The 24,850-nt window shown below is 38.4% G+C and overlaps 1 protein-coding gene across 2 annotated transcripts in view; it reads left to right on the top strand.

Annotated features, from left to right (window-relative positions):
* The window catches only part of npas2 (neuronal PAS domain protein 2), a 39,220-nt gene that overhangs the window by 5,864 nt on the left and 8,506 nt on the right, over nt 1-24,850 (top strand). For both annotated transcript variants that reach the window (XM_077504794.1, XM_077504793.1), the window contains exons 2-14: nt 17,361-17,529; nt 18,046-18,102; nt 18,725-18,879; nt 18,981-19,072; nt 19,283-19,372; nt 19,993-20,113; nt 21,290-21,403; nt 21,479-21,597; nt 22,127-22,209; nt 22,279-22,385; nt 23,086-23,233; nt 23,372-23,456; nt 23,531-23,657. In XM_077504794.1, the coding sequence (XP_077360920.1) occupies nt 17,456-17,529; nt 18,046-18,102; nt 18,725-18,879; nt 18,981-19,072; nt 19,283-19,372; nt 19,993-20,113; nt 21,290-21,403; nt 21,479-21,597; nt 22,127-22,209; nt 22,279-22,385; nt 23,086-23,233; nt 23,372-23,456; nt 23,531-23,657 (1,372 nt within the window). In that variant the 5' untranslated portion in view covers nt 17,361-17,455. The remainder of the gene's footprint in view (nt 1-17,360; nt 17,530-18,045; nt 18,103-18,724; nt 18,880-18,980; nt 19,073-19,282; nt 19,373-19,992; nt 20,114-21,289; nt 21,404-21,478; nt 21,598-22,126; nt 22,210-22,278; nt 22,386-23,085; nt 23,234-23,371; nt 23,457-23,530; nt 23,658-24,850) is intronic.

Here is a 24,850-nt window from a genome sequence, read left to right as displayed (position 1 = left end):
CAGTGATGCAGTTGCAAAATGAATGTATATTAGCAGTTCCTATTACAGATGTTCCAATAACATTTCAAATCTGTTGTTAATCCAAACAGCAGCACCTATGGAAGCATATTAATTAGAGGAATGAAAGTATGGATCTGAAATGTATTGTGCACAGTAGTAAGATAATCTTACGTTATGTGTAATTAACTTTCCATTAACTTTGTTTATCTTTGGGGTGACTGGATTGGCTGGCAACCAGATTAGGGTGTACCCCGCCTACGGCCCGAAGCCAGCTGGGATAGGCTCCAGCACCCCCGCAAACCTTGTGAGGAATAAAAGTGGTTAAGAAAATGGATGGCTCTTTGGAGTTTGTCATTATAGTGGTACAGCAATTCAAGAGAATTTTTTTATTTTTTTTTAAGTACCGGTCGTTGGTATAAAAAGTTTGAGAACTGCTGGCCTAATCTATAATTTGCCATTTGAACAGCTTTATGGGTGCGGTTGTCCATGCCAATTTATCACTGGCTTATGGATTAGTTACGACAGCAGGAGTTTTTATTTCATGAATCACAACAGATTTTTGCTGTCTGGATGATTCATAACCTTCCTATGGAGGAATTTTGTACTATTTTTTTCTGATTTATGTCAGACAGATGTCAGTCAGAATGTCCTGTACTTTTATTTTTAGTATGTAACCTATATAAGTGCCTGATGTCTTTCAAATACTACAAAGATTCTACAAAATTGTTCTCACTGGTTGTGTTTGGGAAACTGGTTTGCCTCTCTGTGATGCAACAGGATGAAAGGTCCAGTTGTGTATAAGACCTGGAAGTGATTTAAGAGTCTTGCCCAAGGATAATGTACAATAATTACGACCATGACAAATCATGGTTTTTGTGTGCACTCTTCTGTTCACATAAAGTGGCCTTCAAGCATCAAAACAATATATCATTGTACTGTTCTCTTATGTTGGAAATTAGTCAGTATGATTATTTTCCTTCTTCCCAGAGTGCTAACGATCCAGACGCCCCCCCTCCCCCCCATCATTAAAAATGTAGATGTTATTAACCTACTTTCTTGGTCAGGCATATTCTGATTATATGCACACTCATTTGTCTTAGAGAGCAGGCCCCTCACTTGAGAATAAATGACGTCTACAGCTGTAGAAAGTTAATTACATAAACATGCAAGGCATTATTTTTTTGTTTGGAAGGAAGTTGCAGTTGTCAAGCCTTTTGTGTTTTGCAAATGAAACAGAATGCGTGTGCAAATGCAGTTCAGCACAGAGCACTTTTTGTCTACCATAAGGAGAATACTTGTTTCCTTTCCTTCTTGGGAGAGAGATGGATTCAATAGAAGGGACTTGTGCTCCTTAGAAATATGGAAGACGGTGTTTCATAACAAGGAAAATGCAAGAGCAAGAGACAGGAATGAAGACATAAAGTCATTTTTTCCATGGCCTGCTTACAAAAGGCTGTTTGAGTTCACTCGAGAGCCGCTGTATGGAACGAGAGAGTGGCTGCTTGTGGTTTAGCCAGTAAATTTGTCTACAACAAGCTATGTTATGTTTATTAGCACGGTGGTCCTACGTCTTATCTGAAGGACGTCATCATCTTTTACGCAGTCAGTAAGTGAAACCAAAATCGGAGCTTGAGACGTTGCTCCAAAGATGAAGCGGCGTTGCCCTTTCCACCCGTGCCCTAGAATCATGACCCACATATTTGCTCACACACTGCGTGTCTTTTTCCTGACCAGCAGCACACAATAACAGGCCTAGAATAATGTGATGATTCATTGAGAAATGTCGAAAGCGTATACTTTAGAGGAAATTTCCAAATAGATATATCCGATGAAAGAATATTTGCTACAGAGTGCAGACATCTGCTTTTCTCATCAAAATAAGGCAGCCGCCTACAAGTACTGTATGAATTCATGCTGTGTCTGGGAAGCGTTTAGTTTGGGTAAAGTATCCTTGAAAAATTTTTGTGTTGTGCTTTAACTCATTCACTGTCTTTGACAAGTACAATATACATGTCAATTACATTATTTTCAACGGGGCCAGGTGGGGGAGAATCTGATTATGCTCGATTGTAAATGTCAAAATTGGAAGCAACATTACTGATGCACAAAACCAGGAGATGATACCACTGGCCCATTATATACTAAATAAACACAGTTTGATAGCCCTATGGGACTTAATGGGTGCATTTTGTGAAACCTATTTTTCTGTTGATTATAAAAGAACGGGCAGAAAAGGCAGAAGAGAGAGAGTCTATTCTGTCATTGGGCAGATTCAATTTATATATAATTATTCAATATAATATCGTGTGGGTTTTGAAAATTTTTATTTTTATTTTTTTTTATGGCTGGCAGTGAATGAGCTAAGTGTAAAATTGAGCCATGAGTGAAGCAAAATTAATTGAATTTTTTGTAGGTATTATGTAGTAACTGATTTTCTGAAAAGTATGTTTTAGTGTCTAATGCCATAAACCAATTTCAGTTTATTAAGTTTAACTACTGAAATAAATTGCTGACATTATGACAGTTTGGTGTCCAAAATTTGGATGACATTTTGTTGAGGTCCAAAGTAAGCACTCAATATTCAAAGTCTCACTGTAGTTAATCAAAGTTTCATGAAGGTCATAGTTTGACTCCGAAACGGTTTCTATGCAGAGAAATTGTTTTGATCAGGGTGAATGTCCGTTAAGATTTATTAAAGACAATTACATTTCCTATAAGTGTGACTTGTGAATACTTGTCTGTGTATTCATCAGGTCTGTGGTTGACTGGTGATTAGGCCAGGGTGCGGTGCCCAATGACAACTGGGAAAATATTTTACATCAGTTTCCCAACTGTTAGTCAGCCAAAGAATCGTGGGGGAAAATCTCATGGCACACCACCAAACAAAAATAGCACAAAATGTAAACACACTGAAGTAATGCTCTTGCATCAGTTTAATCACAAATATTACTCAGAGTGAAAGGTGAAGATGTTTTCAGCGACACACTGACAGTCCAGCCAGTAGAGCTCAGATTGAGAGTGCAACGCTTCAACTGTTACCTACGGGAGGATTAGTGTGAAGCTGCTGTTTTGTTGAGACAGATGTTGCACACGGAAAAGCACTGCCAAGGGGAAGGTATGATAATTGGGCTCCACATTGACCAGTGCCCTTTTGCAGTGTAACTCCTTTTTGTTGGCGATGAACATCGTAATGGTTCTGCAGTGTCCTTTTAGGGGAATTGGTATATGAGTAAGGCACTCATTGATTGTTGTTGTGTAAAAATAGTTTGATGGTGCTTGCCTTTAGTTATAGCGTGGACATCAGCATGGTGCAGATGAGATTTTTTTTTTACTATTTCCTTTTTTTTTTTTTACTAGGAAACTTATATGAAATTGCTGTATTTGTCTTATGTCTAGTGGTACCTTGACTTTTTGACAACTGACCACTTTTTCAAGGTACAAGACACCACATGGTACTTTTTCTTCTTTTTTGCCCTGTGAAACATGCCAAAATTTGAATGGCCAATGAATTTCAGGTAGTTAAGCGGGAAAAGGAGTAAATTAAATTCCAACCTTTTATTTACCCAAAAATTCTTGAATACGTGGAGTCAATAAGTGCTCTCCACAAAAAAAAACATGGTTTCCCCCAACAAAAAAATACAACTAAAAAAAAAAATTAAAAAACAAACAAACCAAAAAAACAGTAAATATTCTCAGATTTTTGTAGTTTTCTAGTTTATTAATGCACTTTGCTGCATTTCTCTCATGTATTATGTCCTTTTGTATCGCCATTCACTTACAAACACTATGACCTTGACTCTGCACTCTAAATCTAAATGATTTCGGAACCTCTCCGTCAAATAAGGAATGTCTGAATGTATTTGTTTGGCGCACATAGAGCCTAGTGGCTTGTTGGATGTAGTTGCTTCGGTTGGAGGAAGTAGACACCACACACCGTTGCCATGGCAACACAGAGGGAACAGCACTTCCCGAGTCTTAATTAACGACAGTCAGCGCTCCAACAGAGGGTCACGATGACATCATCAATACCGGCGTCACATACAATCTGCGTGGCCTCACGTCTCAGTGATGATTGAAACCATTCAGTTTTTCCTCTCTCTAAAGCCCAGCAATCGGAAAGAAGGAACAGGATGTAAAGAACACAACAGCTTTTATTATGTAGTCAGGTCTTCCTCAGAGCAGGAAATGTCATCTTATTATCTAATAGCAATAGCATGACCTACATAAAAGAGCAGAGCTAATCCCCACGTAGGCGGATGGTGAATAATGCAGGAAAAAGTGGGAGATCTTAATGAATCTTAGATGTCTCACACTTGTTGGCTGCTGGCACAGCATCATTTTGCTTCGTGAACATCCTATACTGTTCATTCACTTCCTAGATATGTTTTAAAGCTATTATATAAACCTTATTTGGCGGCGAATCACATACTTTGGACGTGAAACATGAAGAAAAATGGATAGATGACAAATAGATTGATAGCTGGTCAAGTCATCTTTCTTTATATAGCCAGAGATAGATAGATAGATAGATGGATAGACAGACAGACAGACAGACAGACAGGCAGACAGACTGTTAGCTAACTAGCCAGACAGATAGATAGCCAGCTAGCTAGCCAAACCATATTACATAGTAGCAGCACCTGTATTTGATTATTATGATGGGTAAGTTTTAAACAGAAGTGGCAACTGGCAAGCTTAATGTCCACACAAAGTGACGGGGAAGGGTGGATCTTGAGTTTGACATCTGTACTGTGATGGTTTGAAATTGTGAATCGCAATGAGTAAAAGTTCAGCACAAGCCATAATTTAACTTTCCCACTTACGTTGTAGCAGCTGCTTATTTGTTCACAGATAACACTAACACACATATCTCAGTTAGATTCCTCACCCCCAGGCGGAAATTCCTACTCATCGTGGTTACAAACTACAAAATAATTACAGTGACAGGTGATTGAAAATGTAATTAGAAGCGGCGAGACAAACGTGGGCTGAAACTCTACCCACACCAGACTGAATTTCATGTAATTGAAGAGGAGGTTGTACAGCACATTCATACTAGCTATCTATACCATAATGCCAGAAAGAAAAAAAAAGTGGACCAAAGTGTGGCTGCCAATTTCTATCAGATATGTTGACCACGAACGTGCAATATATTCTCTGCATACAGAAGTACCTGTATGCAGAGGATATATTGCACAGCAAGCTGATATTAAGGTAATATATTTTAAGTAAGAGGAGAAAAAAAAACTAAGAAACTGCTGCATCACAGCTTTCCTGTTAAAGGTGGCAAATAGAATTTTGGGGTGATCTGCAGCCCTCTGTACCATTAGAAAAGATCCAACCCTGCAGTGAGCTGCAGCCACATCCCATCTGCCCATTTAGAACCAAAAGAAGCAATCAAGAGGAAGCTGGTAATTTTTAAAGCAACGTGTAGTTGAGGATCATCAATATGATAAGCTTACAAATTGGACCTTGACACTGAGCTGAAAGTAAAGCAAACCATTTTTTGCTTCTAAAACTGAAGTGCCTTTAGTCACTTTATAAAAAGAAATGTTATTACAACTTTTCTTGTAAATAGTTTCTTTGTGTCTTTGGAAAGCTAGAAAAGGTCTATTTAAAACCAATGATTACTTTTATTATTATTGGTAGGAGTGTTTTATGGGCCATGTCTGATGTTATCGTCGCTAAAAATGGCTTCCAGTCCGTAGCTTGGACATACCTGATCACTGAATTACGTTGTCAACAAAAATGTACTTACTCGTTTATCTTTTTCTTTGCAATGCCTTCACTGTCCTCTTTGTGGACAACAGACGTGACATAGTTTGACATAGTACTTCCATCTTGAGTTTGCCATTACGCGTCATTTCACTACACAGTATATCATTTCGAATGGCGATGAGTTACACGCCACTATTGATTACTTGAGTGAAGATTCATGGGGAGCCATAACTGCAAATATGTCATAATGACACAAATTGTTTTTGAGTGAGCAGATGGCATTTAAAAGAGGAAAGTGATGGAATTTGATAAATGTCCATGCGCCCGATTAATTATGAAGTGCCCTCATGAACGCAAAAAGTAATAACAATTGTAATAGTTGGCAATGTGAATTAAATGACTGCAAATCTTGAGGCAGCACTGTGGACAAGGTGTTGAAGACTCTAAATTGTCCATATGTCTGAATTTAAGTATACTCTTGCTATTATACTATAACTATTCTAATCTATTGAGATGCACCTGCATATACCACTACATTATGTATCACATATCACAAAGGTGCACGATATAAATGTACAAAACCAGGCAGATAGCTTTTCATCTTCCTCATCTTTCGCCAGCACAGCACAACAATTCTGTCAGGATGTGCTCAAAATTGCACATTCCAGTGAATTATATATAATATGATAATGCAACATTTATGGATGAAGAATGTGTATCATAATAACGAGTGTTCTAACTATTATAAACCTAATTACTAACAGGGTGAGGTCTGCCTGCATCCTGTCCTAAAGATTGACCAATGACCTTTAAACACAATATAAAATTTGTACGTGTCTGCTTCGGAAGTGCTCTTGCAGACCTCTCACGGATTGAAAAAATATTAAATCATAAACACTGGTAGATTATTGATTCATCCTAACTCAGCTATTTTTATTAAGTCCGAAAGCTGTCCAAATAATTGATATTATTTCGAGTTATAGTATTCAGTTTATGCTTACAGTAATTTATCATCTAGTTGTTTTGTATTCGGTTTATTAATTATTGTTTTTGATGGATTGCTGCTGTGTGCAAGCAAACTGCAGCCTGATGTACTGCCCTGTCAGCTTTGTGGTCTGACAGGCCTGCGTTTAGACTATGTATGGTTACCATAGTTACAGGCCAAAACACCACTGCGATCTTCGTGTTGAGCATCCACCTGCCGTTCATGTATTAAAACTAGCGGTGCACTTGTTTTCACAGTGGGGTATAAACACTTTTTTTTTTTTTTTTAACTAAATTTAAAGCAGAAGTAAAGACAAAAAAATTGTCACAATAATATGTTCTATGGAGCCCCACTAGTCTAAACATGGTATTCGGATTAATATTGTGTTTGTGGAATATGAATTAAGCAGCAAAATTCACCAATTTTTAATCCATCTAAGTGGGCGGCCATTTTGCCACTTGCTTTCGACTGAAAATGATATCATTGCTGCTCAGGGATCAGGTAACGGCCAATCACGGCCATTTTAAGTCAACAGCATGTGGCAAAATGTTTCCATTTTGCCACATGCAAAATGGATTTTGCAGGTTATATTATATTCCACAATTGCAATACTAATCTGAATACTGTGTTTATAGACTGCCATACCATTCACTTGTTTTAGCCTTGAGCACACTGTGAGCTATTTTTTTAGTACGAATCTTTATACAGGTTTGAGTCACAATGATCTGACGGGAACCTCCTATAATCAAAACGTGTAATGAGAAAACATCCTCCATGAACCAGGAAATAGCGTTCTGTAACAGATGGAAAAACAATTTCTTTCACTTTTATCAACAGCTTGGCCTTGGGTGAGTGCCATTCGAGTTATTTATGTCACTTGGTTATTCATACACCAGGAAAGCGGTCAGAGTAACACCACTGCTCCCTTATTAAGAAGAAAATCGGCTGAGATCATTTGCAACGTGGTCATAAATCCAGTTGGCAGCGGAACCTGGATTAAGCCTTATAGGACAATCAAAACGGATTAAATTATCAGACTTTGGGATTCCCACCAGAGAGGTATTTGGTTTGTTACCTTATTGGAGCCACCTAGAGGTACACCTTGGTGCTATTTTTTATTTTTTTTTTTAAAGATAATTGCCAGAATGGTTGTAGAACTGAATACACTGAATACAATGACAGTGTTTTTAAATTGGCAACACTGAAGACAAGTCGCTGCTTTTGTGGATCCCCTTTTAATGTCATGTTTGATTACCTCACACATGATGTTTCCGCCTTTAATTACAGTACTGCTAATTTTCTAGTTCATATGTTAGAAAGAAGTGCATTATTTCCCAACAGTCATTGCAGTGATGTAAATGATAATTCACCACTCCCAACAGTGTCATTTGCCTAATTGGGAACACGTACTGGTTTTCTGATGCATTAGATGATCTTGTCATAACAGCATGTTCTCATGTGTTTGTTTGTTGGAGCATTGAACTCACATGACATCCGATGTTTGTCACAAGATCATCCAATCTATTCGAGAGAATGGAGAGACAATTGCCTTAACTCATTCACTCTCAGCCATTTTCACTGAAGAAACCCCTTTACTGGAATTTGACTGATTTTGCACGGCCCACAGAATATTGTGTTCTATTGCTACAAAACCATGGAACCTACCAAAAGGAAGATTAGAGTCTCTTCTTTCATCAGGAAAAAAAAGTATATTTCTACCCGTTTACGTTTTGTAACAATTAGCATTAGAATATAGCTAAGTTTCCATCCATCATTCAGTTTCATCATTATTCACAAATCTGTTTTAAACGGTGAGGGAAACAGTTTGTTTCCCAACTTGTTCTGGTTGATTTCTTATACTCTGCTGCCACCTGCTGGCCATTTTTGTAATAACTACCATTGCTTCTTGCAGATTCTCTTCAGTTCAGAGGCTGCACCAAAGCCTTCTGTATCCTATAGCGTAAAAACAAAAAACATGTAAATACGTCTTTGGGAGCATAGCAATGTTTGAAGTGGAACATATTTATACGTTTTTGGGAGCAAATGAGTTAATGGGACAAGACGGAAGCAGAGTGACCTAGTGGTTAGCATGTTTGCCTCACAGTCGAGAAGTCCTGGGTCTACTGGTAGTTTTGGCCCTCCTGTGTGGTTCTTTGCACTAATTGAAAACTCTAAACTGTCCATTTATAAACGTTAGTGTGATTGGTTGGTTGTTTATATGTGCTCTGTGATTTGCCGGCGCCCGGTTCAGGGGTGTACCCTTCACGTTCCCGCTCAAAGTCAGCTGGAATAAGCTTCAGACCATCTGCTACCCAATGAGAACACATGTCATAGAATGGAAAACAGATAAATGGATAGAAGAAATGACAAAGCACTTTGACCCCAAGACTGCGTTCACCTCAGCCTGACCTGATCTCTATCGACGTTACCCAAGCAACAATAATGTTGAATACTATTTTTGCATTTATTTCTCTTTTTGAATAGCATTATTTTAATTGTCTTGCTGTGTGCATATCAGACAAGGAGGAGCTCTCTCAAATTGTGCTCTGGTTAGACTGTGTCTTGACACTTAGACACAGTGGTAACAGTCTTTTTTGGATAAAGACTCAAGACTATTTTTGAACGTAACCCCCTGCTGATCAAGCAATGTTAGCCTGCCCTTTTGGTCCAGACTGTGATATCCTAGCAACAGGTGGTTGGGTTATTATAACACTATCTGTGAGCACATTATTATTATTATTATTATTATTATTATTATTATTATTATTATTATTATTATTATAAATCCTTTACTGATGTTGTATTAGCCATCCGGCTTCCTTCACTTCTTTTTTGAAAATTATGTTCTTTACTCTAATTGGATTTACAGCTAAATTTCAGGTTAATTTATTGCTTAAGGTATGTATGTATATGTATATATGTATATTTTTTTTTTTTGCCCAATCAGATTTGAGCGTCTATATGCTGCCACGTCAATCTAATCTACCCTGGGATTTTGGAATCAGTAATGTTGGCAGATGTAATTTGAACCATATTAGAAGATTGGCCTCACAAAAATATCTGCATTTTTCCAATTTGTGATAGGTTGGTCAGAACAAAAAATATTAAGGTACAAGCAAAACATGTCTGTAGAGGTCATCACACAGTATTACTGTACATTTATTTCTCTTTTATACCAACAGTCACTGCTAGAGGAGAATAAATTGATCATTGACATACTTACAAAGTCATTTTCAAAGTGGACTGTTCCAGAAAAGCTAGAAATTGTGAGGTATAGTATCACTGATGGTTTCTATAATTGAAAAAAAAAAGAAAAAAAAAAGTGCTGGATTAAGTCAGATTTGAATGTAAGCAGTGACACTTGTTCTTAAGGTCAAGTACTGTACAAGTACAATTGTGTACTTGAAAGGTTTAATGACAAAGAACCACATTGTGAGGGCTACATGTTCATTTTTAAAGCCCATAAACATGATTTTTTTTTTTTTTGTAAACAGCGACAGATCTAAGGGCATTTAAAATGAAACTTCAACAGATTGAATACTCTTTTAGGAAAGTGAAACTTCAATAGTTTAACTTATTTTTATGAAATAAAGGATTCTGACAGTTTGAACAGTCTGAATTATTATCTGCCATAATACATTAATAATGGTTTGGTTCCATCTGAAGAGATCCTGGGAGACTGTGTTAATGCCGCTTGGAGCGCCGCTAGCCAGAAGCTGAGATGCTGTTTGTTTACAAACTGTGTGTTTAGAGCATGAAGTAGTTTTGTTTTTGAAATATTTGTATTTTTTTGTAGGCTATGTACAAAACTACAGTTACCACCTCATGATGTATCATGGAGGGAGCTTTGTACATGATTAAATTTAGATTCAGGGATTATGGTTTTGATCATGTTGGAAAAAGAGAACACAAGAGACACAATAACTACGAGATCTAAATGTTTTCATCACTACAAAACACATCCTGTGTGTGATTTTTCCCACCAACAGTGCATCTGAGGTTTTGCAAGGTATTATTGAGCTGAGGCAACAAAAACATTCAGAGACTCGTCCACCATGAGCTCGTGCAATTAGTCATGCATACTGTTGACCCACATTTGGGATGAAAGGCAACCAGGAAGTTGTCAAATTCAGCATAGGAACGAGCACAAGTTGAGCCTCTTGTTATGCTCTGGGGATTTAAGTGTTGTCTTCTTGCAAATCACACAGTTAAACTCCCCGTCCCCTCCCTCTTTCTTCTAAGATGAAAATAAAAGGTTTATAGTGTAAAGTCAGGGTCAGACGGGCTAATCGGCTGTCTTGCCGTTTCTGTCAGCGTGTGACTTTTGGATCAGCTGTGACAACTGCGATGACTTGTGCTCTCCCACAGCCCCCTCCCCCTCTCCCCCCTCTTATTTTACACTGCCCAAATCCTCACTGTACACAAATGACATTGTGCATCAAAGCACGTGTTAAAGATTACAAGCCGTCCCCTCCTTCCCGGTGCCTCCAGCTTCTTGCTGTTGTCGACTATCGGAGCTACCAGCTGACCTACTTTCTCCCTCGCAGCGACTCGCTCTTATTTACAAGCCCCGCCGAGCGGATGGTGGACCAAACGCACTTGAAAGTGGATTTATTTTTATTCCCTTTCTTTCTCGGCGTGGCGGAGGAGAAACTAGCCTAGCCGGAACCTGCCAAACCGCGCTCATCAACCGGCCTTTTCCAATAAATGCACCTTATTAACTTGTTATGCAATTTAACGCGTTCGGTGCCAGCTTCTCGTGGAGAGAGAGTCGCCTATTAGTTTGCGGGGGATAAACACACCATGAGCACATTGGTCCTGTTTTTATAGACGTGGATGTTTATTTTCTGTCGGACGCCCTTTCTTTGCAAGGTATGTGGATTTTTTCCATTCAGGGTTTAAGTGGGAAAGTTCAGCGCAACCTGTCAAATTGAAGTGGAGGCGGTCATGCGCAAAAAAATCCTATTCAAGACTTTGAGTTAATCGTTTATTACAGGAGACACCCGGCGTGTGCTGGAGTTTGTACACACATCGGGCACCTCATTAGATATGCGCTCAGTTATGATTGACATTGCCATATGTTTATTAAAGCGTGTAGATTATGCCCCTCTCCACACCTTCCACAACCTGAGTGAGCCAATGCACATGAGTTCTGAAAACAAGTAATTGCCCACTGCAAAGTAATCAGTTTCTCTGATTTTGCTATTTAAAGATAGAGGCTATGTTTGAGAAAAAAATTAACATAAACTAATGAAAGAAATTTCACAAAAATGTCACAAAAAGTACAATGCTCCACTGAAATAATGATCTTAGTTGTAGTGAAAGAGCATTAGATTGCTCCGCGTGCACTATACATTGCTGGCATAAAGAGATGAAGAATCACGCATGATTTGTATGGTCCTGTAAATAAACAAATAATAATTTTCTAGTGAAACTAAATTGGCTGTGGCACGTTAGAGTGTTGTGAAAAAGAATCCAGTTTGCCATGAAAAAAAAAAAAAAAATCCCTTAATTGGTCCGTAAATGATTTATTTACTACAAATAATGTATCATTCATAAGCTGTATGTGTCTCTATCTCTCTACCTATTGCCTTTTCATTCAATTAAATTCATGTAAACAGTCCCAGATTCCACCAAGTACATTTGTGAGTAAATTGAGAGTAAATTGAGACGTCATCATGATTTTAGTCTAGCTGTTGTTATATTATGCTGTGAATTTGAGTATTACTGTTTTGTCAAGTAGCATAGCTGTGCTGTGTGGATTCAAATCTTGACTGCTATGGGTGTATTTTCACTGCGTACTCCGGCTTCTTCTCGAATTCCAAAAACATGCGTGTTAGGTTAACTAAACGCTCTAAAGTAGCCGTAGGTTTGAATGCGAGTGTGAATGTTTGTGATTAACTGGAAATCAGTCCAGGGTGTATCCCGCCTCTCACCCAAAGTCAGCTGGGGGAGGATCCAGCTCACCTAATACCCTAATGAGGACAAGCACAATAGAAAATGGGTGGATGTTTTCTTCAAAATACAGCTTTACAACATAACTACAACTGTAGTAATTAACATTGTTAAATACCTTCCACCGCTCATTAGATCAGTAATTCCCAACCACTATACCGTGGGAAATTATCCAATTACATTTAATGTGTCAAAAAAATTTATCATTTATACAAAAAAATATCTTTGTTCATTTTCCTATGCCTGGCAAAAAAAAATAGATGCTTTTCAGATAGAATACAGAAGCTATGTGATTAACCGTGTATCCACCTGTTGCCATTCATACAGAATGATAGCTTTGCGTTCAATTAAACAGGCCCTGATGTCACAGCGAGTAAGTGAATTTGTGTTTTTTTGTTTTGTTTTTTGTGTGTGTGGTGGCATGAGAATTTTCTCATGTAAAATATATACTTTGGCAAAAGTGTTCCTAATATTGTGGCCCAGTAAGTGTGTATTAAGCAGACATTTTCTGGATTTTAAGATTGACATAATCCACTCCACCCCCGCCGTTCGGTTTCCACCTGATTACATGCATGGCAAAGCACAGTGGTTCTATTAGTCACGATGATGCTACAAAAACAAAACAAGAAGATGATGGCAGTGGGGGAAAAAAAAAGAAACAACCACACAGTTTGTCTGACTGCTTGGGTTGGGCAGATGTTACCCAACCAGGTAACTGAGTTTTGTTTCCAACGGTTCTTGTTGTTCATTCGTCCGCCTGGGATTAACAAGGGTTGCTCGACAAGAGAAGATTCCACCCTTCAACTGGGCCACTTATGGACTGTGTGCATGCTGTGCAGTCGCAGGGGTCACCGGGTGCAACATTTGGCCATCCACCGTAACCTAATACAAGTACTTCCTGTTCCATTCAGGTGGCATTATCCGGAGTAAAAATCACAATCTATTTCTATGTAGCATGGCATACTGCCTATGAATTCGAGAGATTGTCTATGACCAGAAACTCTGCTGAGATGTATTAGAATCCAAACTAAAATCAATCACGTTTTTTTCTTTGGACCTACTCAAGCTTAATCCATGATTACTACGAACCAGATGCAAGAAGCAAGGCAGACTCAGCATTTGGTAGACACTCACCAGACACTTCATTAGGTACAGAAATACAGGGTGTTCAGAAAGTTACTACACATTTGAATTCTTATTAACAGACATGTTTATTTATGGATACGTGCGCCGTGGCTTTCTGAGCACTCATATAAGCGTTGTATAAAAATAGTTTCCATGAGATCAATAATAGTGAAGTGTTTTGAGTGACACCGGCACAAAGGCATTTATTTAACTAGTATGCCAATTAGTTCCTGTGCCAAGGAGGTTATGTAGTCACAATATTACATAACAGTACATGCTCTGCACAAAATGCTTCTGAGAGCTTGGGCACAGCACAAAGAATAATCTCTTACATTTTGGTGCGGATAACGAACAAAACAAGTTCAATTTTTTTTTTTTTTTTTTTTTTTACAAAAAATGAAGTGAACCCTGAGTAACTGTGATGTCATCTTCAGTCGACAGCAAGTGGCAAAATGGCCGCCCCCTGAGTTGGATAAAAACGGCTGGATTTTGCTGCATAACTCATATTCCACAAATGTAATATTAATCAGAATGTCATGTTTAGACTAGTGAGGTGACATACATTCTTGTCAAAATATGATTTTGTTTGACTTCTTTAATTTCATATACTTTTTAGTGAATAGCTGAGTTGTGAAGTTTTACAATATTTTGCTGGTTCTATCCTGATTGTTCACCCTTGATAGATGGCGGCACTCTAGTGAGGCGCATTTGATGATCTGATTGAATTATGACAGACGCTTACTTGAAATACTAGAAAAGAGGTTTCAATACATGTGACTTGTTTTTGCTGACGTGACATCATCTATACTAGCTCCTACACCTTTCTCATCTTCTACCTCCTGCAACCCTTTTTAAAATGTATTCTCTGTGGTTTGGATTTAATTTACTGTGTTGGTTTATTCAGATGCTATGCTCCAAAGGTTGAGCAGTACTACAACCTCAACCGGGTTGTTGAATGATTTTATCTGTAAACAGCATGTTGAAACAGCTCTAATCCTTATAAGGTAAACACGCTGGGGTTATTCTTTTCTGCTGCATAGAGTGAACTTATTGACTGACATCTCCGTGTCATCAAGTTTGTCTGATCCCAATGTAAAACTCGGTATGCTCATGTACATTCCGTGCGGGTGTATAGTGAAATTTAATTTAGACTCATTGGAAGATAACGCTGATGATGTTCAATGGGGAACTATCTACTGTCACCGTCTGCCACCTGAAGAATTACATGTTATCTTACACCACCTTGGCAGATAACATGACCGTGCCCTTGTAACGTCAACTATTAATCTATTAAAACATATTTGAAAAGACAACAACACACTAAGTGACAGATCTGGGCTTAATAAGTGATTATTAGCCAATTAATTGTTGATTATGTGGAATAGATTCTTGATTGGGCTGCATTAGTTGACTGGAAACAGCAGAGGCGCTGTTCACCAGCCGGCTGACTAAAGTGCTTGACCTCAGCTGTGGGTCTGTTTGAGAACATTTTGTTCAGTTCAACTCTTTGACATAACTGAGCATATGCCTGGGGTCTGATTAGTTTGCGCAAGTTGTTGCATAGCATAATGTCCCTCAACAAACACTAAAGTGTGAAACATCCCTTGAGCAGAAGGTGTTGTTGCTCCATTAAAGGTCAAAACGAAACCCAGCGGTGCACAGTTACAATCAAACTAGCAATTGAAGTTTCTCATAGGCAGTTCAAATCTGTCAGTTTGCTCTTGAACTTGGAACTTTGCGATGTCGGCTCTCTAGCGCGAGTGCTTTTAGCACTTAACCTAGCAAGGTGTGGTTTTTAACCTCAATACAGTTAAAAGAATGTAGGTTGATATGCGTGGCTTCACTTTACCCCATGTTATCTGTGGTGGTCCTGATGTGCTTTACTATACCATAAAGACACTTCACAAAGAACGGACTGGATGACTGACATATCAGTAGTGTTGGAAAAAAAAAAACAGTTAAGAAAGTTAGTCAGTCTATGTACCACTAAACACGATCGTAATTCAGTAAATAGGGATGTAACGATAAGGGCAATATCGTGATATCGTGATATTAAAACTGCCACAATATCGTCGTCATCATGTTCACAATACTTAAAAGGAACACATCTGTTAAAAAAAGTCAGGTTGATTTCCAGTTGTGCAGTTCTAGCACCCTCTACTGGCTAGTTTATTAGTGCAATTTAATTCTCATTAGGGATATTTTAGCCTTCTATGATTAAAATCTATGCTAATTGTCAGATGAAGGGGAACTTAATTTGCTTGTGAAGCGATCAATGTGTGCTTGCATTAGCAAATAAGTGCCTCTATATTGTTATTAGAGATTGTAGGCTCTATATTGTTATTAGAGATTGTAGGTGGTTTATATGCATTGCTGTTATGTACAAAAGCACAATATTGTGTTTTTTTAGTATGAGCTCTTTTTTTTTTTTTTTTACAATATTGTAATATTTATCGTGACCTTCATATCGTGATATCGTATCGTCCTGTTTGGATATCGTTATATCCCTAACAGTAAAATTGTTTGAAAGGATCAAATACATAGAACATTTCTTGCTGAAACTAATGATATAATATTTACTATAGTCACTTAAACATTGACTGATTCCATATACGTTAATTTCAATAACATTGGTTTTGAAATTAGAAGCAACTGGAAGTTAACCGAAGTAGATTGTGGTCGATTTTGAGGTTCTGTTGTAGTAGGATAAAGTGTTTGTTAGCAGAGGAACTTGGGAAGCCAACTAAAAGCCTGGAAATGGATGCAAATTGTATAATTTATGAGTGTCTTGCTCTCCCCAAGAAACTCAATGCAGAGGAGCACTTTAGTGTTTTGTTTTGTTTTATTTTAGTTGTTTTTCTTTTAAACAGAAATTCGGGAACAATTTCTGCAACATGTCTGAAAATGTCACTTCATTACTCAAGTCCAAATCCTTTTCATTAGATGAGATTGAAACAGTTGATTATTACACACACTGCACTGGTATTTAATTGTGTCTGTGCTATTCTATTTCCTTTCAATTACTTTTTAAACACTGAAAACTGCGACTTTGCCTTATTTCCCAGTAATGTATTCCTCTCAGGGAGTCTCGTTTAGATAAATAATTATGGAAATAACCATTTACGAGCATTTTCCCTCGAGACCACACTTGTACATCACTGTGCAAATAAGTGGTGATTGCTTTGAGCCAGTTTCTCTATCGGTGAGCTAAGAGACCACATAACATATAGGTGTTGGGTCATGTTAGCTCTTAGTAGGGGTTTATTACAGAGGCGTCCATTTCATACTATTGAATTTCATTGTCAGAGTATATGAGGAAAATGATTGTTCAGTGCTTTTTCTTTGCAAGGTTGTTATATGAAGTGTCTGCTTCAGACATTTTTTTCTAGGTCAGGGGAGCTCCTCTTGTGCAAAAACAATTTTACTGTGGAACTGAAAATAGTGTGTTCCTGTTATAGTACAGATAATAATCCAAGGTTTACGGGGATTTTTTTTCAATGGCCAAAATGAAAGGTAGAATTGATAGAAAATATGTCATTTCCAGGATGATGGGATCTTTTACTATCTGTGTTCACAGGATTTGGCCTTTGTTCGGCTGGCGGAGCGCGCTAGTTTTGTGCGAAGGTGGGCTCAGATGAGGTCAGCACGTATGAGACTCGAGAAAGGGCCTGGATGGGAAAGAGCGTGAGCATGGACAACCTTTCGGACTTTGGAGGCCCTTGTCCTTCCAGCCACAGAGACTGGGAGTAAGTTTAAAAACGAACGGTGAATACTGGACCTATTTCCTGTTCCTGAGCTCCATTCTACTATTTTAAACAGAAAACATACTATACTGTATTTTCACAACAATAATTGGTTGTGAAAAGATTAGTTGCTGATGTAATGCTCTTTGTTCTCTGATAGGACAAAAGCTATATTGAGTGACTGTGTGAGCTGTATTTAATTCAAAACTAAATTAAGCATCATTGACAAAGTTACACGGTCACACCACTACAACGGTATACATACGATATGTATTATAGGTGAACTAATACTTCTAGGCAGCATATGAATATATTTGGCTCAGTGGACTTTTATAAACGAACCTCATGTCATGTTATATTTTAAACATGAACATGCAGTTTAATAAAGTGATGCGGCTGGCTCATCATAATTGAAATAAACTGTTCTGTTGCCAGGGAACAGAGAATCTTTTTTTAAATAACATTTAGAGGCTTTGAGGATCATGAACTATATTTCAATTTGTACCAATTTCTTTCTAGTTCCAGGAGCTGCACAGATGATTTGATGGACGAAGATGAGAAAGACAGGGCAAAAAGGTACTCCAGACATTGTGATTCTATGACTTTTGAAGTGTTGATGACTTGACTTATGGAAATCCGAAAAATCATTTTGGTGCAATTTCTCCAAAATGCCTCCTCTAACTCTGTTGAGAGAAAATGAAGTTTTGAAAATGTGCTTCTAATAAGAATGGCTCTTTGCAGGGCGTTGACCTCACTTGGAAAACAACCTAGCAACAACAACAGCTCAAATCAATAGGGAAACTCACTAGTCAGTTTTAAAAGATTTTGCTTTGGCTCAAAAAACATTTGCAGTCTTTTGACTTGTAAACAGTGCTAACAACCATATAATTAAATAAATACTCCATTGTGACAATACATACAGTAGACAACTTTGTTCAACACAAAATTGAAAGTAAACAGTAGTAGTGTCATATTTTTGCAGATCAATCACATTGTGAACAGATACATGGGCATTCACAATAGCCATTGTGAAACATCAAAAAGAATCCGAGTTCTACTTTTATTTCAATTTATGTTTTATTTGGGGTTGGAGCATCTAATGGATTCTTCCTCTTCTGCAAAGTTTCAAGGAAATCATTTTTGCTGTGCTCGAGGTGTCTTCTGGAAAACTAACTGACCTTTTTCTTGACTGCTAAAGGGCATCCCGAAACAAATCAGAAAAGAAAAGAAGAGACCAGTTCAATGTACTCATCAAGGAGCTATGCACCATGCTGCAGGGCCAAGGTCATCCTCGCAAGATGGACAAGCTCACCATACTACAAAGAACTATTGACTTTTTACAGAAACAAAAAGGTAGGACCAACAAACACAATCCTTGTTTATTTTCCCTTTGTTACCGTTGACAACGAACACACCTCATTCATTAAATCTCTTAAACTGTACTTGCTGTCCAGACATCAGCGCTCAGAATGAAACGTGTGACGTGAGACAAGACTGGAAGCCTTCATTCCTCAGCAACGAGGAGTTCACCCAGCTCATGCTCGAGGTAAACAAGCAAGATGCGCTAGACTGATATCCTCTCCCTCCTGATGATTTCAACATGGAAAACTGGGCAAGGTCTTAGGATCAGCTAGCCAGCACTTCATCTGCAGTAGCATGAGTGCAGATTCTATCAATGCGTCTACTAACAATAAATCAGTCACCAACTCGCTGTGCAACTGCTCTCTTGTTCTTTTTTTTCACTTTTTTTTTACAGGCTCTAGATGGTTTCTTAATAGCGTTAACTACAGATGGAAACATCATATACGTGTCGGACAGTGTGTCTTCACTTATTGGACATTTGCCGGTGAGTGTAAAAAGCATAGGGGAGATACAGTCTTCTAGTTGCTGTCAATATTTGTCCATCACTTCGTAGCAAACCGATTTAAATGCTTAAAGGGGAGGTCAACCTTAAACATTTCTTGGCAATATATGTAACCTCACTAGAATCATGACATTCTGATTAATATATATTTGTTGAATATGAATTATGCTGCAAAATCTAGCCATTTTTATCCATCTCGGGGCGGCCATTTTGCCCCATGCTGTCAACTAAAGAAGACATCACAGTCGCTCAGGCAAAGACCAATCACAGCTCACCTGTTTTCGGAAGCTGAGCTGATTGGTTGTTACCTGAGCAACTGTGATGTCAGTTTCACTCGACAGCAAGTGGCAAAATGGCAGCCTTCTGATATTGATAAAAATTGGTGGATTTTGCTGTTTAACTCATACTCCACTTTTTCGACAAGTGGGGCTGCATAGAACATTATTGTCAATAATTTTTGGGGGGCGTTGACTTCCCCTTTAACATTGGAACTATTTTGTCGCATGAAACTATTTATCCATACAATGACTGTTTCCTCATGTTTACCTTGATACGTTCTTTTTTGGAAGCCTAACCATTCTTTATCCATCCTATCGCATCAGTCAGATATGGTGGACCAAAATATCTTGAATTTCCTCCCGGAGCGGGAACACGGAGAGGTATATAAGCTGCTATCATCCCATATGCTGATGAGTGATCCCATTGCTGCTGACTTCCTGACCAGTGAGTCGCCTCTTTGCACTTTGTCTGCCCCCTCACAGTTCAGGAGGATATATGTGTGCTGACCGGGTGAAGCGCAAGTTAAAAATACATGACAGATGAATACAGTCGATTCAGTCAGGCCTGGAGGATCTATTTCATTGAGAGAAAAAGCAGGTTGTGGAATTTGGGCCGGTAGTTTATTGGATTGCTGATTTGTGTGTCTATAATTAGCCCTTTAGCTAATAATAGTCACATGCTTAGTATCATAGTTTAGACTTTTAATCACTGTTATGTTAACACAGTAATCCCCCAGCAATGAACTATCCCGGGCTCAAGGCTCTGACCTTAATCCTGCATTACTATTGAGCTTTTCACAGAAACAGAGATGTGACTAGCGAAGCCTAAAAACAGTTTACAGAACCACGTGCCAGGGGCTCAACGCACATCAAAATGTGCTCCAGATTGCTGTGGTCTTTCCACACAAATCATTTGATGCGTGTTCATTGGGTTATTTTATTAACCATAACATTGTCTACACTTCTGTTGTGCAGTAAATGTTTATGGAAATGTGGTCAAAGTACTGTTGTCGGACATGAGTCACTCACAGGATTTAAGAAATAGAAGCACTCTGATTTTAAGCAATGATTGTTACTTAAAGCGGAAGTCAACCCAAAAATTTGTGCCTCAGCTAATCTAAACACAGCCTTCTGATTAATATTGTGTATGTAGAATATGAGTTAAGCAGTAAAATCCGCCTGTTTTTATCCATCTCGTGTTAGCCATTTTGTCATTTGCTATTAAAAATGACATCACATTTTCTCAGTGCTCCGTAACAACAAATCATGGCTCAGAGTCAGATAACAGGTGAGCCGTGATAGGTCGTTACTGAGCAACTGTGATGTCATTTTCAGTCGACAGGAGGTGGCAAAATGGCTGCCCGCTGTGATGGATAAAAACGGGTGGATTTTGATGCTTAACCCATAAACCACACTTGCAGTATTAATCAGACTACTGTGACTAGTCGGGGCGCATAGAATATGTTATTGTGAAGAAAATGTTTGTGTTGACTTCCCTTTTTATATTACACAAATATTGTAGCCTAGCTTTCTCAATTTCTTCGCTAAAAACACATAATACTGATTTGGTTTGACTAGCCATTCTGTCAACACTGAATTAAATTTAAGATGTTGTCTTTAGGTGAGGCACATGTGGAATTTTGCTGTCACCTTGCCAGAGGGAACATTGATCCAAAAGAGCCACCTGAGTACGAGTATGTCAAGTTTGTCGGAGATTTCAAGTTTCATAACAATGGTGAGCGAAACCTTTTAGTGACACACTGGATCCAGTAACTTTTCATGACCAAAGTCGGACTGTTATTTTTTGTAGTGCCTACATCCTCTTGTGACGGGGATGAATTGACGTTAGCAAGAAGCCTGCAGACATCGCTGGAGGAGCAGGTCTGCCTCATTGCCACTGTACGATTAGTCACGCCGCAGTTTCTCAAGGTGAGACTTGAAGTTGTTGTGGTGCATTCATCTGTGTCAGCATTAACAAATGAGACCCGCGCTGATTGACGTCACAGTATAATAAATGTATGTTAACTTTGCCTGAGGAATTTCTGAACACACCTCGAGACTCAATGCCCGTGCTGCAATAAAGACACAATATTTCCATCGTAATTAAATTTCACATGTAGTCAAAGAGGTTTTAATTTAACATTTTATGGTTGTACTAGAGCTTGCATTTACATTGATACTTTGCTTTTTCTAGTTACAAGTGATTAATGGACTAATTACTTTAACATCCACCAAATTTTGTGACTTTTGTTTCCTATATCCGAACCGGTAGGAAATGATATGACTAATTAATAAAGCAGATGAGTTCATGATAGCACTTGTGAGTGGGGCTCATGCCTCATAGCTTTTCATAGTAGGTCTTCGTCAGGCCTGCTGCCATGCTTGAGTAAACATTGCTTGTTGTGAAGTCATTGAGGTGACTTCCCCCTTCATGTGTGATTTATTTATTTATTTATAGGATTTGTGTAATGTGGACGATCCTCGAGATGAATTCACATCCAGGCATAGCCTCGAATGGAAGTTTCTGTTTTTAGATCACAGGTAAATGTCAGTCCAATAACATCAGCAGCCAACACTGTTATTGTTTTTACACACTCGTTTTTGTTACAGAGCTTCTCCAATCATCGGATATTTACCCTTTGAAGTTCTTGGAACATCTGGCTATGATTACTATCATGTGGATGACTTGGAGCTTATAGCTGAATGTCATAAGGAATGTAAGTAAAGCAGTCTGCTGCTGCTGTTTCTTTCTTCAACAAAGGTCTTACTGGGTGCATTCATTGCACAATAAAAGCCTTGAGCAGGCCGAATCTACATTTGCTCTTATTCCATTTTTATCTTAGAATAGAGTTGAGTAATATTTTGTATTGTTACTGTCTCAAGTACCAAAATAACTGATCTGGAGCGTATCACTTTTTGGCCAACAGAGAATTGGCACTTCACTAATGATAAACAGACAAGTGAAAATAAGTATACAGGACTGTTTCAGAAAATTAGAACATTGTGATAAAGTCCATTATTTTCTGTAATGCAATTAAATAAGCAAAAATTCCATACATTCTGGATTCATTACAAACCAACTGAAATATTGCAAGACTTTTATTGTTTTAATATCGCTGATTATGGCATTTTTTTTTACTTGGTCTGAGGAAATATTCTAATATTTTGAGATAGGATACTTGAGTTTTCCTAAGCTGTAAGCCATAATCAGCAATATTACAATAATAAAAGGCTTGCAATATTTCAGTTAATTTGTAATGAATCCAGAATGTATGGCATTTTTTCTTTTTTAATTGCATTACAGAAAATAATGGACTTTATCACAATATTCAAATTTTCTGAGACAGTCCTGTAGGACATGCTGCATGTTCACAATTGTTGTCCACATGTCTTGATTGCGTTCATTTCTCTCCCCAGTAATGCAGTGTGGAAAGGGTAAATCTTGCTATTATCGCTTTCTGACAAAGGGTCAGCAGTGGATTTGGTTGCGGACGCAGTACTACATTACGTACCACCAATGGACCTCCAAACCTGAGTTCATCGTGTGTACTCACACTGTTGTCAGGTGAGCTTATTTTGTTGTTGCTTGCCCACAAGAAGGATGCGTACCCTCTTTTATTGTCTTGGGATTAAAGATGCCTATGGGGCACGTATTATCCTGGAGGAGCACTGTGACTAATATAGCAATATTCTTGTGATTCAGTTACGCTGAAGTACGAGCTGAAAGGAGGCGAGCGTTTGGCCTTGAGGAGCTTTCTCCTCCTGAGATAGCTCCCTCCTCTGTGAAGGTAGATGTCTAGAAATGTCTCCGTCAGACATCTAAAAAATATCCGAATTGACCCCCCTGTCTGGTATGTTTTAGGCCCAGGATCTGTACTTCGACATGTGCTCCACGATGGACCCGCCACGGGACAAAAACAGCGGCGCACGTTCGGTATCCTCCCACAGCTCTCGGAAGTCCTCCCACACGGCGCTGTCAGACTCCGCATGTGAGTCATCCTTTGCTCCCTAAAGTGCCAACTCACTCAACAATGGGTCGACATAAGCCGCTGCAGGATTTGATGACCAGTATCAGCAATTTAGAAAACTGGCATACAGCCAGATAATCCATCCACAGACAACCATTTACATACAGTATAGGACACATATAGACAAAAAAACATTCCGATTTACACCTGTGACCAATTTAGTCCTAAAATGCATGTTTTGGGGATGTGTGAAAAATCCGGAGTAACGGAAGAAAACATGCAAACTCTGAAATATTCAAATCTAGAACCTGAACTGTGAGGTAGGCATGTTAACCATTAAATCTCTATCCTCCATGAACCAGGAAGCGGCCTAGTATGGTCCAGTTAACCAAACCCAAATGTTGCACTTTTTAAAAGTGTGACTCTGGAGCCACATGCTTTTGTCCCTCTCCTGTCTGCCTTTGGATCTCTTAAAAAAAAAATAGTAGAAAATAATGTTTTGTTTTTGTTTTTTTGCTATTATTAAAAATCTTAAAATTACCACAAAATGTCTTTGGAATTGCCATAAAGAAAAGGCAGAAAATTGATTTTTTTTTTTTAAAGGCAGAAAAGAAAACATTCAAAAATGCCCCAAAAAGGGAAGAAATCCCGAAAATTACCTTAAAATGTTTAAATGCTTTTTCTTTTTATTGTATTATGGATGTTTTAATTGTTCAGCACTTTGAGTTCCATTTGAATGTATGAAAGGTGCTATATAAATAGTTTGATTTGATTTGATAAAATGGCTCTTTTGACAGTAAAGGTTGCTGAACCCCTGTCCTGTAATCTGCAAGGCAAAACTTCTATGGAACTTGCAGTTAATTACACCGTTGTATATTCCCCACTCATATGCGTTTTTTATGATTAAATAGCCTCTAATGCTTACTTTATCGAACCTTGTTTATTTTAGCCTCCGCTCGCTCAGTCTTCAGCTGCTTCTCCACCCATCAGAGGCACACAAACTAAACAGTTCCCCCTTCTGTGTATTTGTGAACAAGTCACAGTAGCACTTGCCGCTCATAAAAAGCAACTTATGTTAATCGTACGGTAAATAATTCACCCAGTTGGTGTTGCTTGTCTAACTTGCGTCACGGTCTGTGGGTTTTGCATCCGAGGCAAAATGAGGTGTCAGCCAAGACCCGGTGACTCAGCAGTATTGTTACAAAACTCTGAAG

The sequence above is a fragment of the Festucalex cinctus genome, chromosome 18 (genome assembly GCF_051991245.1).
Source record: "Festucalex cinctus isolate MCC-2025b chromosome 18, RoL_Fcin_1.0, whole genome shotgun sequence".
NCBI lineage: Eukaryota > Metazoa > Chordata > Actinopteri > Syngnathiformes > Syngnathidae > Festucalex > Festucalex cinctus.
Note: the sequence above shows the minus strand (reverse complement) of the source record. Positions and strands in the feature narration are given on the sequence as shown.